General features: G+C 33.4%; 1 protein-coding gene across 8 annotated transcripts in view; it reads left to right on the top strand.

Annotated features, from left to right (window-relative positions):
• Positions 1–18,855, top strand: part of LOC137645738 (muscle calcium channel subunit alpha-1-like) — a 1,524,573-nt gene that overhangs the window by 1,467,633 nt on the left and 38,085 nt on the right. For all 8 annotated transcript variants that reach the window (XM_068378633.1, XM_068378634.1, XM_068378636.1 and 5 more), the window contains 2 exons: positions 10,034–10,090; positions 12,726–12,823. In XM_068378633.1, the coding sequence (XP_068234734.1) occupies positions 10,034–10,090; positions 12,726–12,823 (155 nt within the window). The remainder of the gene's footprint in view (positions 1–10,033; positions 10,091–12,725; positions 12,824–18,855) is intronic.

Genomic DNA, 18,855 nt, shown 5'->3' with positions numbered 1-18,855 from the left:
CACATTTGTGGCTCGTTTAGCAGTATTGCTTGTAAGAAGGAAAGGGGTTTCCCTTACAAAATGCATGTAATATTATTTTGCATGGTTTACCGTGTATATTATTTTTAGAATGCTGTAATCTGCTGACCAGAAGATAGATTAAGCAAAGTACAGAATGAAAAAAAAAAATCTTTCAAAATAATGTATGAAATATTGTATCTTTGCACATGCTGCTGTCTCAGGTTTTGTAGCTTCTAAGGTTAAGGCTTGCGTCACGTTAGATGGTGCTTTTGAAGGCTTCACTTTTAACGCTGCTATTGCTTTTTTTCTTGGCAGATATTCACCTATCACAGCAAGGGACATTAACTGTTTAGTACAAACCACGGTGATTACCTAGTACCTAAGCCATTCTCATTATTTACGACATTAGCATGAGTATACAGCATGCTATTTCATTCTGGGAAGCGATTGGTGATGGAGAAAATCACTCTTCCCGTACACTTTACACTAATTAATCAAACCATTAAAAAAATCAGAGCTTACAGTGCCCCAAGTAGAATCTAAGTTCATTTTGGAATATGAATAGAAGCATTTTTGGAAAACGGTACGGAGAATTTATACATGAAATTGATTCAGTATTATATACCCTCAGCCATTGTATAAGTATTAATGATACAACAGAATATATTATTTTTAACATAACGTTCTTATAACATTAAAGAAGTAGTTTTCTTTTATTGCTAGTATTATAAGAACAGGTAGCAATGAGTATATCAGAATGAATGTCTCCATGTCCCTAGCTATTTTTCAGTTAAAACGTTTATAACTATTCATCCATCATATTCATAGATAGAATTTTGTACAATATTGGTCTTAAAGAAAAGAAATACCTTATCATTTCATCAAGTTGGCTTTAATGTTTTGAAGTCTAATCCACCAAGTTTCAGTTTTCATCAATAAATCTTTGCACAATCTATCTGTATCCATTTTCTCGACACTCAAACACATTTTTCTTCTTTTATGTCAACTCTTCTAGTCTTTTGCTCCTCATAAACGTTAGATGTCGAATTGAATCCATTCAGTTTCAGTACAGGAGAGAGAGAGAGAGAGAGAGAGAGAGACAGAGAGAGAGAGAGAGAGAGAGAGAGAGAGAGAGAGAGAGAGAGAGAGAGAGAGAGAGAGAGAGCTGCAAATTGGAGAATAGAAGAAAAGAGTAGGGGCTGGTACAGAAGACATTTGCACCCACAAATTATGGTGTTTCAATGATAGGCCTGCAACATGAGAGAATCTGTTTCAATTATGGGCACTTTACACTAGGGACTCCCAAGTCTCTCACAGGCCTGAAGAATAGTTTAATCATGAGGAAAATACGTAATTCTCTCTCTCTCTCTCTCTCTCTCTCTCTCTCTCTCTCTCTCTCTCTCTCTCTCTCTCTCTCTCTCTCTCTCTCTGAGAACAAAAGAAACAAATCATTAACATTTATCTTTATCACTGACACAATTTCAATTCAGTTACTAGCACATAATGCAAAGTAGGACCAGTCTTCAGTATTAATTATTTCTTGGAATAATGTAAGCTATTCATTTTACGTTATTAACAATAACATCCTCATTTCACTGAAAATTATTGTTCTAAGTCGGGTATAATTGATTCTATGTTGACTCCAGACATGCTTCTGGAGAAATGCTTCCTCTCATACATGTGGCCTTCTTAGTTATAAAAGGCTTTACCTTCTCTGATGAAACGTAGGAAAAGGTTTGGGGCCATCTGTATATAGTTCCTAAATTCGGATTCATAAACAATTTGAGGTAACTTTAAAATGGATTAATGGTTTCTCTTTTCCCTTCGTCTTCGCAACCCGTCCTTCCATGCATCATTTCATTGTCTTTAAAGGTGTGGTTTATTATGTACTATGGTTATGGTGATTCACACTTGAAGTTATTAATATTTGTTTCTCGAGGACAGATTAATAACAGTGCGGGCATCAGCTTCGAACATTGCCTGCTGGTCTTTGCATGGCGAACGAAGTAAAAACTACAGCATGGTAGACAACTTCCTCTAGTACCAGTGTTCGTTATTATTATTATTACTTGCTAAGCTGCAACCTAGTTGGAAAAGCAGGATGCTATAAGCCCAGAGGCTTATGGCGTCATACTCGTCGCTTTATGAAGTAGTAACAGTGTCTGACAAGATTCGAACGTGTGGACAACACCTTCAGGCCACTTTCACTATGGGTTTTACCAACGCAATTAGCTGCGTACCAACAGGCTTCATGCATCGACGTAGATGAATGCGGTCAATGCTAAGACCAGTGGACTATCATGTTCAATACAATCCTTCACATCTTGCATGTATCACGCGCACTTAGCTGCGTGCTTAAATATATTCAGAATAGGTCCACGTTTGAACGTCTTAACGTGACATCGATATGAATCTCTTTATTTCTTATTAAGGACGAAACCGGTGTCGTGGGATAAGTCTACAAAAAGTCAGAATTTGACCATATCGTAACATTTTTATGTTCTTGATCAAATCGTGCAAATTAATCAAAATTAATGGTTTGCATATTTGTGTTATCAGATATTGTATTAACTTTTTACTGTTTTTGTCTGAATATCACTCCTATAATTATATAAAAATGCCAATCCCTCTTAAAGATTAGAGGGCTCCTTTTAAGAAGAAATCTTAATTAATTTTTTAAAGAGACGATCATTAATCACAAGACTAGAAATGGCACTCATAAGAGAGAGAGAGAGAGAGAGAGAGAGAGAGAGAGAGAGAGAGAGAGACTTCTCTCTTCTTATCTTATTTATTTTTATATCTTCCCTTGGGGAACTCCAGCATTATATATCTATTTTATTCTTTTAAAATTTTCGACCCTCATTTGGGAACTAAACTGTTGGGCCAGCAAATGCACCTAACGGATGCCGCTGGTCATTCAATTGGTGCTGCACCCAATGGATTCGGTATTTGTCTCCTCTCTCTCCTTCTCAAACACGCTAAATAAAAGCACAATACACATTTCCGCTCGTCTGTTGTGGTTGACCGTACTGCTCAGCATAGACTGATGAGCAAACAAATTTCCCACCATAAGGCAGCTGTTTGCGGCAACATATAGAAAACCACCAGTTTCTGTGGTGCCGCGAACGCATATATCTGCGTTGGCAAAACACATAGTGTTAAGGTGATAACTGAGAGGCGAGATGAATGCAACTAAACTTTATTAAACAATCATCGAGTTTGTATACAGCGACTTGCGAGAAGAACGTCACAAAAATTAAACATGAAAAAGCTTGAGCTACCATGTAAACACAGGATGTTCTATCAACAGTGCAGGGAAGAGCGAGTGATATAAAAATTAAAACCGTCATAGTTGTACGAGTGTGTAAGAAACACGTGAAGTAAAGTGTGAAAGTAGTGAGACGGGCCGAGAGAAGGTTGTGACTCAAAGGCAGGATGAAAGCAACTGAGTGAGTTTATTATAGAACACTTTCTTTCATATACAAAAGCTCAAGGCAACAGGAAATTTCCTGTTCAAAAACAGACACCATTACCGATGAGAAAAAAGGACATGTTTTTTCAGGTTCTTTTTAGTGCGAGGGGAGAGCGAAGATACAAGCATAATATATACACAAAATTAACTATGTACGATCATGTGACACACGGTTGGTACATGGCTCCCCCCTAAAAATTACATATTGTACATGTTAAATAGGGGGCCCTGAATCTGGAGTGGTAGTAGCAAAAACTGCGGCCGATTAGCGGCAATGAGTGGCTGTAGAAGTCGTTGGTTGGGGCGAGAGCGAGTGGTGGATGATGGGTGGCTTTGTTGCCGCTCCGGCTCGTCACGGGGTAGGCATGTGTGTCCTACGGCATTCATAGGCGTGTGTGTCCTGCGGCATTCATAGGCGTGTGTGTCCTACGGCATTCACGTCAGCTTCGGTTGAAGTTGAATAGGTGTCCTCTTCATCAGGAGTGGAGGCGTTGATGGAGGTTTTGAAGGTCATGAAGTGGCTGTCCATAAGGGCGTCGGCTTTGGTCATCAAGTCTTTTATGGGTAAACTATCGACATCAGGTATGGCAGCGCGTACAGGTTTGGGTAAACGGCTTACCCAAAGGGCACGAAGTAGGTTCACATCACGAGAAGAGCCGTCCGCGGCAGGTTGCAGGCGAGTGATACTGGTCATTTTCCTGAGGGCAAGCGAAGCCCTTTGGTCCTCCAACGGTTGTTGAGAGAGCTGAGAAAGCCTTGCTATTCGGGCGGCTGGCAACGGCGAGCACTGCTGCAGAAGATATGTTTTCAGGGCGTCATAGTAACGGTGAGGGGGAGGGGAGGCGGGAGAAGCGAGTCACTCCGGGGTCACCAATGTGACGGGCCGAGAGAAGGTTGTGACTCAAAGGCAGGATGAAAGCAACTGAGTGAGTTTATTATAGAACAGTCTCCTTTATATACAAAAGCTCAAGGCAACAGGAAATTTCCTGTTCAAAAACAGACACCATTACCGATGAGAAAAACATGTTTTTTCAGGTTCATTTTAGTGCGAGGGGAGAGTGAAGATACAAGCATGATATATACACAAAATTAACTATGTATGATCTTGTGACACACGGTTGGTACAGTAGCCTTTAGCCTTATTCGCTTTACACGAACCAATTGATGCCGAGTGGTTATGCCAACAGGGATCAGAAATCACTGTAGTGTAGATCGATGATATCTTCACACGCTGCCGGCTCGGGTTTCCAAGCAGTAATGATTTACTAATTGTGGGCACTGCTAACCTGCGCGGTTCCAGTGTAGCAGCCACTCAGGGAAAATCCTCTTGCATGAAAACATGCCACCTAATGAGTGGAAATATACAATTACACTTTCCTATCTTGCCGAGAATCAAAGTGCATGTTCTCTTCGTTCGTCAACTTTCTCCATTTGAGTAAATATCCAATGTGATATTTCTGGTTGTTGAAATTGGATTATTTCTTAAATATCAGTCTTCATATTTGCTGCATCTTCCATTCTGTAGTGAAATATGGTTTTTCAAATAGGGCAGATACCATTCAAAAAATTTACATTTACTCAATGTGTACCCTATATTTCAAGGGCAATTGCGAGAATTTAATGAATATATTGAATTAATAAACAGTTTGTTGAAGGAGATGCACAACAGGAACTTTATTACAACCATGTCCTCTTAAGGGCCACATTCTCGTAGTTGGAAACTGTTGCTTCCTTGGCTTGTTTTCACGTGTTTGATGAGGCATCAAATGATGATTATCAAATTAGTCGTGCTAGAAGATTATCAAAGTATTCTTTCTTCCATTCTTCCTTTTTTTACAATGCTTATTATCGTAAAGCCAAATTAGAAAGCTCTCATTTTGAGTTTATTTGCATTTAAAAAGATTTTGCAGGGTTCCCACAGATCCTTAAACAGGGTGGCATATGAACATACAGCACAGACTACACATTATTGCTTGAGGAGGCTTATTTACAATAGGTTCCAGTTCCTGAAATGGAAACTTCAAGATTTTATATTAAATCAACAGATAAGTTGGTGTTAACCTTTGGAAATAAGAGGTTCTTTTAATACATTTACACTGTAATAATATACGAATATTAATAGCTGGCTATTGTTTTAGAAGTATTAACAATGAAATACATCCTTGAGTCATGGCTATCCTTGGCTAACATCCTGTTGATATAAAAAAAAAATGCTCTTGAGAGCATGCCTCGACTCCTTGTGAAACACTGAGTTTTTCTATATTGTTCCATCTTTTTGTGCCATTCGTGATGTTAAATTTTGACATATATTTCCCAGAACGCCAGTGTCTCCAGTAGTTTAAAGAACGCCCGTAATAATTTTTTAGCATATCTTTACAATCCTGGCTCACTGTCAAAACAGTGTCTCTGTATGCATCTAGACAATATTAAGCTCTGGTATAGGCCTATCACATTCAGTTTCTTCAACGACATGAACAGTATCTACTTCTTGGCCTGAAAATCTCACAGCTTAAATATAGCTCATTTTCTAGAACTTTGATTGTGATATTAAATACCAATTTGCCATAAACCAAGTAAAAATATTTTATGTATCCTACATAACTTCTTTTTACGGATCAATAGACTTGAAGTTAGGTGAGCTGGCATCTTGGTGAATATATGCTACATAATTGTGAACTATTTCTTCGGAGTTATAAATTATCTTTGATCACAAATTTTTGACAAATCATCTTTCCCCTGAACTTGAAACTTTCCTGTACGTGAAATGTATAATGAGAGAGAGAGAGAGAGAGAGAGAGAGAGAGAGAGAGAGAGAGAGAGAGAGAGAGAGAGAGAGAGAGAGAGAGAGGAGGGGCGGTAATTCTATAAAGGTTGTAGTCTATTAGAATATCAATTAATCTGCCAAAGTTTACCACAATATTTGTATCAAGTTGGACTAATTCTGTACCTATCCACTCCTCCTTAGTAAGCCATCAAAATGTATTATTATTATCATTATTATTATTATTATTATTATTATTATTATTATTATTATTATTATTATTAATTGCTATACTACAACCCTACTTTGAAAAGCAGAATGCTAAAATCCCAGGGGCTCCAACAGGAATGAATAAATGGATAATTTGAAATTCTCTGGCATCCTGACATCGAAGGTCATTGACGCCGATCCAACACGAAAATAGCCCAGTTGGAAAAGGAAACAAGGAAAAATAAAACATTTCAAGAACAATAACATTAAAATAAGTATCTCATATATAAACTACAAAAACTTTAACAAAACAAGAGGAAGAGAAATAAAATAGAATATAGTGCCCGAGTTCCTTGTAAAACATTGAAATGTCCTATTATCCATTTTGCAGGACATCTTATATGTGCCATTCTTGACATGAAATCTATTCTTTTTAAATATGACATTTTAGCTACGACCACTTGAAGGTCTATTTTTCTTGGAAGTCCATAGTAGTTTAGTAAAGACTCGTTATTACTATTGTTATTATTATTATAAATTGGGAGACTACAACCCCAGTTGGAAAAGCAGAATGTTGTAAGCCCAAGGGCTCCAACATGGAAAATAGCCCAGTGAGGAAAGGAAAAAAAAGAAATAAACAAATTGCAGGAGAAATAATGAACAATTAAAGTAAAATATCTTAAGAACAGTAACAATTTAAAAATAAATCTTTCATATACAAACTATAAAAACTTGAAAAAGAAAAACAAGAGGAAGAGAAATAAGGTAAAAGAGTGTGCCCAAGTGTACCCTCAAACAAGAGAACTCTAACCCAAGACAGTGGAAGACCATGGTACAGAGGCTATGGCACTACCCAAGACAAGAGAACAATGGTTTAATTTTGGAGTGTCCTTCACCTAGAAGAGCTACTTACCATAGCTAAAGAGTCTCTTCTACCCTTCCCAAGAAGAAAGTAGCCTCTGAACAACTAAAGTGCAATAGTTAACCCCTTGAACGAAGAAGAATTATTTGGTAATGTCAGCGTTGACAGGTGTATGAGGACAGATGAGTATGTGCAAAGAATAGGCCAGACTATTCGGTATAGGTGTAGATAAAGGAAAAATGAACCTTAACCAGAGAGAGGGTCCAATGTAGTACTGACTGGCCAGTCAAAGGACCAAATAACTCTAGCGGTAGTATTTCGATATCTTAAGTGTAAAATAAAGTTTTGTCCTAGAAACCAATAGAGGTGAAGTTTGATATGGGAATATCATGATGAATTCATTGTTTCAAGTTTCTGAATTATTTCTGTGGTCTCACGAATTATCTTTAACCTGAACTTGAATGCATTCTTTACATATAAAGATAAGAGACTGGAGACATTCACAGGACAGCAAGCCAATATTTGATCTACTGTAAGAAATTGCAATAAACATCAGTCTACAAACCAATTTGGAAATATGCCAGAGTTTAAAATCATATTTTAAATCAAATAAACTAATTCTGCATCTGTGCATTCATTGCCAGCAAGGTGTAACCTAGCAGTACTCGAACATTTCCATATGAACAGATATTCTCACATTTGAACCATATGTTTAATTCTAAAGAAGCAAGTTAATAAAAATTTATACTGGCGATTTTGAGCAGATAACGGTATACAAATAGACGTTAGAAAGGAAGCGGGAAAGAGGGTAATATTAATGTGATAACGAAAATTGCATTTCATTCTGGTTATATTTTGTTTTCAGGACAATAATATGTGATTGATTTGATCTATTAATTAAACGTTTTCATGAAGTGTACATTTGCTGTACCTGTGGAAATCCTATAATATATCGTTTACTTACCGGGTACCGTTGCCTCATCATATAAATGGTTGATATCAACTTAAAACGACATCATCCGTATGTTATAAAACAATATTGTAAGGTCATAAGATCGTATACCAAGGACTATTTTGAACTTTGTGTTAAAGAGAAAAGCTGCAAGGGTCTTATTATTTTCTTCTTTTTTTTCACTATTTTTCAAGAAGAGGGACCGATTATATTTCGCGTTATGGCACATTTTTTCCCCCGGACAAGGCCTTTTTTTGTGTTCCCTCAGATCATAAAATCCAACCCTCGTCATTTGTAACTTTTCTACTCTACTTACATCCTTGTACATTTGCATATATAATCAATTATCATTTGGATATTTTTTTTTCCATTACTTTTTTCATAAACCAAAATTTCTGTGGACGCAGTTAGTGAATATTTTAGAGAATGCCCCCCTAAAGGGATTAGATATTAAGTGTAACTCCGAAATAAGTAAGTCCAACAAAGAATTTCAGGTAATTAACATCTAAACGCTTACTTTTTCAAAGAAAATACACATTGAATTTTGGGAGATTAGATATATGAATTGATTCAAAGGTATCTATATAGTATTTTACCTGTCACCGTTAATCGTGAAACCAGAGTTTTTATACGAATGTCGATATTTAAACTACTGTATAAACTAAATTGTAATTGTCTGTCTATGTATGTAAATACAGACAGACCATGTAGGAACATGCGTTAATATACTGTTCTTGGTTTGACATATTTGTATTTATATACACATACACCTTGGAGTTTACAGAGAGGATCGTGATGCACCCTTGCAGAGAAGCAGTGGAGTGCATTCATTTGTTATATAAAACACCTTTGCGGTGCTTATACAGACATGTCTTTTCTAAGTGACGTAATATCTTATGCAGTTTTTCAGTTTACCTCCTTGATATGTAAAGTGGATGTATCGATCGTAGCACTGAACTTTGGCGTACATTTGAATAATTGATTTGATTCGCTGAAACATTGTCTTTCCTGTTACCAGAATCATTCAATTCTGCCACAGGGTAACTCTATGTCAATAGTGTAGCTATTTGTGCATAAATTGTTAGTTAAAGTTTAAGAGCTTTGTTACCATAGATATGATATCTTATGTGTCATAGTTGTGTAAACTGTAGAGCAGATAAATAAACTAGATCAGATTTTTGTGTTATTTGTGTCAGAATTTAGTTATTTTTTTTTTTCAAAACTTCATGCCAATGATTCGCTTTTAAATAATGTTCGTAAAATTGATTGTAGACATTTTAAGGTGATTTTTTTCGCTTTTGAAGTGTGATTGGGCTAGTAAAACGCTGTGTTAATAGTTTTTCAGTTTTAATCTATAAATCAAATGTCAATAATCATATGGACCCAGCAGAGTCATATTTCCTATTAGCACTTTAGTCACTATTACTACAGAGAAAGTTATAGAATTACTTTTGCAATACATTTGACAGTCAACCTTTCAGTTAAGGATCTGAGTCATTAGGACAGAGGAAATTTTGGTTTACTTTAGGGTGGTTGTGATGATTCATTTATTTCTCTTACATGTCCAATTATGGATATCAGATATTATAGATTTTAATGGTATGTTTTGTATGTTTATACTATAACAATATAGAAACATTCACACAACTTATCCATATTTGAAGCAGGATTCCTTACCATACAAATCTAAACACTTACATGTAAAGTAATGTTTGAATCTACTTATTAATTAGATGCATTTATTGGAAAGTATATTTTCATGTAATATTTTTCCAGGGGGGAAATATCTTGCATCCTGTTATACTCAAAGTAAACAACCAGATTATGAATATGGTGAGAATAAAATTATGTTTTTCGTACAGAAGTAGCAGAAAATAATCTAGAATAGAAGTCATCTCTTCAGTGTAACTAACATTTTCTTTAACTGTACTAAAAACAAAGTGTGATTCTTGTCAGCAGATTGGTTTTGGACAAAAACCATGTCTCATAAAAAGGGGTCCTCGACGCCGATTCTTTGTTCTTAATGTTATTATGTAGTTAGCACAAAAGCGAAACCAGTTTAATATGTTTCATTTCAAGAAACTAACAAAAAATTTCAAGCATGTATATAGTTTTTAGGGTTACTGGATTGAATAAGCAACAAATTTACAATACTACTGAGAAAATTTTCAAAAGGTTTTTTTTTTTTCTTTTTCTTTTCCAATGAGTGATGGTGATATAGAGAATATTTATTAATATCAAGACATGGGTGAATGGAGTGCTATGATAAGCTATTGGATAATTTTTCAAGTTAGGAAACCAGTACATGACATTAGTGTAATGAATCTAACCGGCGTTCAAGGTCAAACCCATGTCACCTCGTGGTAAAGTGATAACGTTATCAATGAGTACCTAGTAAAGTTATGTTGATACTAATTTTATAAGTAATATAGCATTCATTGATCTCTTATTAACAGTTCTATAAATTTTTCGTGTGAGAAAACATCTCTTTGGTCAAAGAGTAAATCAATTGAATCAGAGACTAGGCCATGCAAACAATTTCGAAGGTACATAAATACCCCTTGTTTTCATAGAAAGCTCTTATTGGTTGATAAATTGTTATTTTTCGTGTAGCAGTCTCACTTTTACTGACATTTTTCAAGTTTTGTATTAATTTGTATGGTTAGCTTTACTTGTAATGACTGGCTCAAGATATACCCAAGTAAACAGAAAATCAATAATCTATAATATTTGATTGTGTTTATCCCCATATCCAAAATTGTCTTTCTTTTATAAGGTCATTATATACCATATTTTTATATATATATATATATATATATATAAGATAAAGTTTTACTCAGAGGAAAAAATCCCAGTAAGAAAACATCAACAGAAATGAGATAATAAAGGAAATATTGTGGACATAATATGGGTTTATAAGTAATGGAAGCAACGATACGATAGTATTTTACTGGTTTTCATTTACAATTATCTTCCGTCTTGAATCGACGGCTATGTTAGTGTTAGTATGTCTTGTAGTTTTTGTTCTTATGAATGACTGCCATTGCTTGTTCAAAAGACGGATCAAGCTAATTGAACTTGACAATATAGTTAAGCTAATAATATTCTATTATAAACTTTCAGCCTCTTCAACAATATATTTAAATGTAAAATTCAAAGTGACAGAATTCCTTTTTAAGCGCTAATGCCAATTTCCCCCTAATACCATCTCTAGCACATTTATATCATTTCCTGCTTATCGTGCATGGAATTCTTAGTTTAATATCATAATGAGAGAGAAAGATAGAAGTAAAAGAGTAAGATGAAAAACAGGGAAAAGAAATATATTCATATGTAGAAATATAGTGTTCGCCAATCTCTTTATTTTCAAAGTGAGTTGTTTTCATAACCACATTAATATATTTATTTTTTTCACAAATATAATGCAGTTCATTTAGGGATTGACTAAAAGATAAGATTAAAAATACACAATACTTACCTGTGAATTACTTCCAATTTGCCTTAGTAAGACTTTCAAATCATCTTCATGGGCCATCAAGTATGGTGTTCCCTAACGCAATGTTCTGTGTTATAAAATCAAAGTAAAACCTAAGTCAATGAAGCTCATAAGGCAACATAAATCATATTTACTAATAAAAAATGTCGTCAACTTTGTTACATAAGTACTTGAAAAGTTGAGTCCATCCTGGTGGTTAACCATGTGATTGTACCTTATTGACGCTCGATTTTACCTTAATAATGACCGGTTTTACCTAACTAAAGTCAAGGTTTGCCTTATTAATGTCTATTTTTGAGTGTTGACCTTAACGTCGTTCATGTTTTGACTTGTTACTACTATGCATGCAGGATTATCAAATTAATACTTATCTTTCTTATAATTTTTGATATAATTTATATATTCATAACAAATATTACTATTTTTCTAATCTCTTTTTTTTGCAAATTTTATATAGACATTCGATCTACTGAAAGCCAATTTTATTACTATCTTCGTAATTTTAGCTTTTCATGATTTTTATCAACTGATAGCAGCTCCTTTGTAGCCTGCAGCTCTGCCTATTAGTTTATTCCCAATAGTTTTCAAGACAATGCGGCATAATACATATTCACTTACAAGAGCGCTATATATTATTCATGTGGTAATATTCTATTTATTTACTTAATATTTCAAAGAGATAAGATATTCTTAATGCAATTAAATTTTAGGTTTATAAAATGTTTAGTCTTGATTATGATTCGATTTTGGTTGCTGATTCAAAATATGTATGGTTTTGAATCTCTTTAACTTGGACATGATATCTAAAAACGTATTAATTGCATTGTTTTTTTGTTTTCATTATTTTTTTTATTCAATGAAATAATTGTCCCAGTTGCTCTCAAAGATCATGGTTACTTTTCATAGAGGTATTGGCATTTAGTAGCTGTTCCAAGAATTCAACGAATTTACCTTTCAATAACTCCTTTACAGATTTCTCCTACAAACTCCCTTTCATACTCCCCTGCACACTCCAACGAGAAAACAGCGCTCAACCACATGGCTCATCGTCCCCCTACGCCTCTGGAAAGGTAGGAATAATCACTTCAATCATATTTACAGTTACATAACACACACAAAATAGATAATTCATTGCTATGGTTGCCCTTTGATGTTGATTATAGGCAGCTCTGGAGAACCGAGTAGAAGTTCATCACATCTTAAATAGGTTAGTTCATTTTTGCTTGTGTGGTTTATATGTAAGTTTGTATATACAGTATATATATATATATATATATATATATATATATATATATATATATATATATATATATATATATATATATATACATATATATATATATATATATATATATATATATATATATATATATATATATATATATATATATATATATATATGTACATATACAATGTTGTGTTCACTCTTGATTTAATCATATGCTTTTTTGCAACATTTTTTATGTATTTATTTTTACTTTGCGGTGTAAACGAGTGTCGGTTTGTAGAGCACTAATCTGTGTCATAATTGTGTGGCTGTATTTTAATCAGTTTTCTTGCAGCGGCCTTTGTAATGCATGATAAAAACTTAGATGCTTTCATAAAATTTTTTATTGATTTTTAAATAAACTATCGTTATTGATTACTTGTACTCTGACACATATATTTCTTGATATAATCGTTTTTTATTAAAGTTGATTTTAATGTTCCTTGTTAGTTACCAGGTCCAATGTTAGGTTAACACATTTTTCAACTAATACTGTTTTCATTTAGGTAGATTCTAATGTTCTTTGCTAGTTACCAAGTCCATCTTTAGGCTGACACTTTACTTTTTAACATAGGACTGCTTTCATTAAAGTAGATTCTAATATTCTTTGCTAGTAACCAAATCCATTTTTAGTTTAACACTTTGCGTTAAACCTAATATTGTTTTTATTTAAGTAAATTCTGATGTTTCTTGCTAGTTACCTAGTTCATTTTTAGGCTGACATGTTATTTTTTAACATATTACCGTTTCGGTTAAAGTAGATTCTAATGTTCCTTGCTAGTTACCAAGTCCATTTTAGGTCGACATATCACTTTTTAATAAAAGACTGCTTTGATTAAAGTAGATTCTAATGTACCTTGCTGGTTACTAAGTCCAATTTTAGGCTGACACGTTGCTTTTCAACATAATACTTTTTTTCATTTGTGTAGGTTGTAATGTTCCTTGCTACTTATCAAGTCCATTTTAGGTTGACACATTACTTTTTGACATAATACCATTATGGTTAACGTAAATCCTAATGTTACTTTCTAGTTACCAAGACCAGTTTTAGATTGACACATTACTTTACAATACACACTGGTTTGATTAAACTAGATTCTAATGTTCCTTGGCAGTTACCAAATCCATTTTTAGGCTGACACATTACTTTTTAACATAAGACCAATTTTATTGGAGTAGATTCTATTATTCCTTGATAGCTACCAAGTCCAGTTGTTAGCAAACACATTACTTTTCCATATAATACTTTTTCTCTTAAATTACATTCTAATATAACTTTCTAATTATCAAATGCGCATTAATTTTCAATATACTGTTTTTTAATTAGATTCTAATATTCCTTGCTAGTTACCAAGCTAAATTTTATGCACACAAATTACATTTCATCATAATACCATTTTGATTAAAGTAGATTCTAATGTTACTTGCTAGTTACCAAGTCCATTTTAGGTTGACACGTTATTTGGTAATGTTTCAGTAAGGTTTTCATTGAAATATATTCTAATGTTCCTTGCTAGTTATCAAGTCCATTTTAGGTTGAAACATTATTTGGTAATGTATCTGTAAGGTTTTCAGTGAAGTATATTATAATGTTCCTTGATAGTTACCAACTCCATTTTAGGCTGACTATTTTTTTATATAAGACTGTTTTGATTAATGTAGATTTTAATGTTCCATGCTGGTAACCAAGTACATTTTTAGGCTGACACATTACTTTTCAGCATAATACCGTTTTGATTAAAGTAGATTGTAATGTTCCTTGTTAGTTACCAAGTTCATTTTAGGTTTACACATTACTTTTTAATATATAACTTTTTCTATTATAGCTGAGTCTAATGTTCCTTGCTGGTAACCAAGTCCATTTATAGGCTGCCACATTACTTTTCAACATAATACCGTTTTCATTTAAGTATATTGTAACGTTCCTTTCTTGTTACCAAGGCCATTTAAGGTTGACACATTACTTTTTAATATAAGACTGTTTTGATTGAAGTAGATTCTAATGTTCCATGCTGGTTACCAAGTCAACCTTTAGGCTGACGCTTTACTTTTCAACATATAGTAATACTGTTTTGATGAAAGTAGATTGTAATGTTCCATGATAGTTACCAATTCTAGTTTAGGCTGACACATTACGTTTTAACAAAAGACAATTTTGATTAAAGTAGATTCAGACGTTCGTTGATGGTCACCAAGAACGTTTTTAGGCTGACACATTACTTTTCAACTTACAGTGATACTATTTTAATTCAAGTAGATTGTAATGTTCCTTGCGAGATACCAAGTCAATTTTAGGTTGACACATTACTTTTTAACATAAGACTGTTTTGATTAATGTAGATTTTGATGTTCCTTGCTGGTTACCAAGCTCAAAATCTTGCTAGTTACTAATTCCATATAAGGCCGATACATTACTTTTCAACATAAATTGTTTTGATTAAAGTACATTCTAATGTTCCTTGCTGGTAACCAAGTCGTTTTTATACTGGCACATTATTTTTCAACATAGTACCATTTTGATTTAAGTAGATTGTGACCTTCCTTGCTAGTTACCAAGTCCATTTAAGGTTGACACATTATTTATTGATGTAGGACTGTTTTGATTAAAAGTAGATTACAATGTTCCTTGGTGGTTTCCAGGTCCATTTTTATGCTGATACATTACTTTTCAACGTACAGTAATACCGTTTTGATTGAAGTAGATTGTAATGTTCCTTCATAGTTACCAATTCCATTTTAGGCTGACACATTACTTTTCAACATAAGACTGTTTTGAATAGAGAAGATTTAAATGTTCCTTTCTGTTTACCAAGTCCGTATTTTTGCTGACACGTTACTTTTCAACATACAGTAATAGCGTTTTGAGTATAGTATATTGTAATGTTCCTTGCTCGTTACAAAGTCCATATTAGGCTGACATATTCCTCTTTAACATAGGACGGTTTTGATTGAAATGGATTCTAATGTTTCTTGCTGGGTATCAATTCCATTTTAGGCTGACTAATTACTTTTCAACATACAACCATTTTTACTAAAGGAGACTGTAATGTTTCTTGCTGGTTATCAATTGCATTTATAGGCTGACACATTATTTTTCAACATAATACCGTTTTGGATAAAGTAGATTGTAATATTCCTTGCTAGTTAACAATTTCAGTTTAGGCTGACATTACTTTTCAACACAATACCATTTTGATTGAAGTAGACTTTAATGTTCCTTGCTGGTTACCAATTCCATTTTTAGGCTGACACATTACTTTTCAACATAACACCGTTTTAATTAAAGTAGATTCTAATGTAACTAGCTGGTTACCGTGTCCACTTTACTCTTTATAACATAGACCGTTTTGATTAAAGTAGATATCACATGTTCCTTGCTAGGTTCCAATTCCATTTTAGGTTGACACATTACTATTTAACATAATACCATTCGGTTAAAGTAGATTGTAACGTTCCTTGCTAGTTAATAATTCCTTTTTAGTCTTGACATATTACTTTTCAACATAATACCGTTTTAATAAAGTAAATTGTAACGTTCCTTACTAGTTAACAATTTCATTTCAGTCTGACACATTTCTTTCAAAACAATACTGTTTTGATTAAAGTAGATTCTAATGTCCCTTGCTGGTTACCTATTCCATTTTTACGCTGACACTACTTTCCAGCGTAATACTGATTTAAATCAAATAGATTATAATGTTCCTTATTAGTTACTAATTCCATTTTAGGCTGACACATTACGTTGCTACACAATACCGTACTGATAAAAGTAGATAATAATTTTTCTTGCTTGTTACCAAGTCTATTTTAGGCTGACATTACTTTAAGACATAATACCGTTTTTAATAAAGTCGATATCTAATGTTCCTTGCTAATTACCAATGCCATTATAGGCTGACACATTACTTTTCTACAAAATAACGTTCTGATTAAAGTAGATTGTAATGTTCCTTGCTACTTACCAATTCCATTATAGGATGACACATTACTTTTCAACACAATACCGTTTTGATTAAAGTAGATTCTAATGTTCCTAGCTAGTTACCAAGTCCATTTTAGGCTGACACTTTACATTTTAACATAAAACTGTTTTGATTAAAATAGATTATAATACCCTTGCTAATTACCAAGTCCATTTTTAGAAGCAATGACCATTTATAAAAACATGGATAATCGAAACTAAAAGCAATGATCACCATTAAAAATATATACATGAATACTTGAAAAAAATCCAAATATTTAAATGTAACGTTTGTAAATTTAGAAATCTACCAGAACGGGAACGAATTGGATGCAAATTAATCAAATATCAATTGATTCGTTATGTAATATTCAGCCATTTGCTTACAACCCACTTCTCTAGAAAAAAAAGAACACCCAACCAAGTACGGCCAAGGTAACTGCGCGATGTTGTACTGTATTTATGTTCGGTAATTGTTGTGACAGTTTTGCTTTCGCCATCGCCCCCCCCCCCCCCTCCAACCTTCCATTATGTTTTGGAATTGGATGGGATGAATTCAAAATGTTTTAGCCTTGAATATTGATATATCAGTGATAAAATCTATAGTATCGGCCAGGGGAAGATAATGCTTGACGTAGTCATTTACCATTATCGTTAATTTCACTAAATTTCCATGTCTTAATCTTCCCTATATTTGGAAGATCCTTATTTTTACTTTATTATCTCGTACGTTCAGTAAATCAGTGTATTTAATTTCAAAACATCACGTATATTGTGTTGATAGTAATTACGAAATTAATGCTTTTGGATCTTCCTAGAGTACTGGGGAAAATTTGCAAGATCAACAAAAAATGTCCTGGATTAATTCTATTAAATCATTGCTAATATTGATCGGATTGTCTAATTTTATGCATGAATAGGACGCATAATGCCAGTTATTATTATTATTATTATTATTATTATTATTATTATTATCACATATTTAAAATGTGCTTTGTAGAAGCACTCCACGACTAAATTTGCTTAAAATTCGCCTCTCTTTGATTTTGTTTCGCACAAAATGGAATCAACACCCCTTGAGGCGGTGTAACAAATGTTTTCAAAACTCAAACCTGCTGTAGCAAATGTACCACTTACATGTTATTTAACTACCTTACCAGATGATACAGGCAGATGATGAGGCAGGCAGGGTATCCTTTTTTTTATCTATTTTCAAATTTCTTTCTGTTTATCTGTTTTCTTTTTGATTTTGTATATTTTCATAAGATAGCTATTGCCTCATTCAAGAATTTTTGTATGCATCAATTTACTTTTTAGTCATATACAATATACTCCCATATAACTCTACATTCATTTTTTTTTTACATAGAGGCGTTCTAATCTAAGGTTGCAATGCAAGTTCATGGAAAATTGGTTTATCCATTATGATTTTTATAGAGGCGGTTTTCAGTGTGGATCTGTGATGGGTAAATTTATTAGTTAGAGCGGTCGGGTAATAATAATAATAATAATAATAATAATAATAATAATAATTAATAAAGTTGATAATACGTACTGCCCCAGCTTATGGAATTACTATTTTCCAGATTATGGAAGATACTAAAGAGCCAAACTGACACAACATAATGTTTATTATCTATGTACAAAGACTTAAAGGGAATGACTTTCTCTTAATAGTATTACACAGGAAAACCTTGTGTTGCTTTATTCACCAAAAATGGGCTTTGGTAATACCCCTGTAGATAAAATTTAGTATTATGGTAATGATTAAACACATTAAAGAGTTTTCATTAGCAATGGGAAGGTGGGTGATTATTACTGTTTGTTTTAATGATTTCTTTCTGTCCAAAGTGTATGTAAAGGATGATTTGCTG

This window comes from Palaemon carinicauda, chromosome 8 (genome assembly GCF_036898095.1).
Source record: "Palaemon carinicauda isolate YSFRI2023 chromosome 8, ASM3689809v2, whole genome shotgun sequence".
NCBI classification, from domain to species: domain Eukaryota; kingdom Metazoa; phylum Arthropoda; class Malacostraca; order Decapoda; family Palaemonidae; genus Palaemon; species Palaemon carinicauda.
This window is presented reverse-complemented; position numbering and strand designations above follow the sequence as displayed.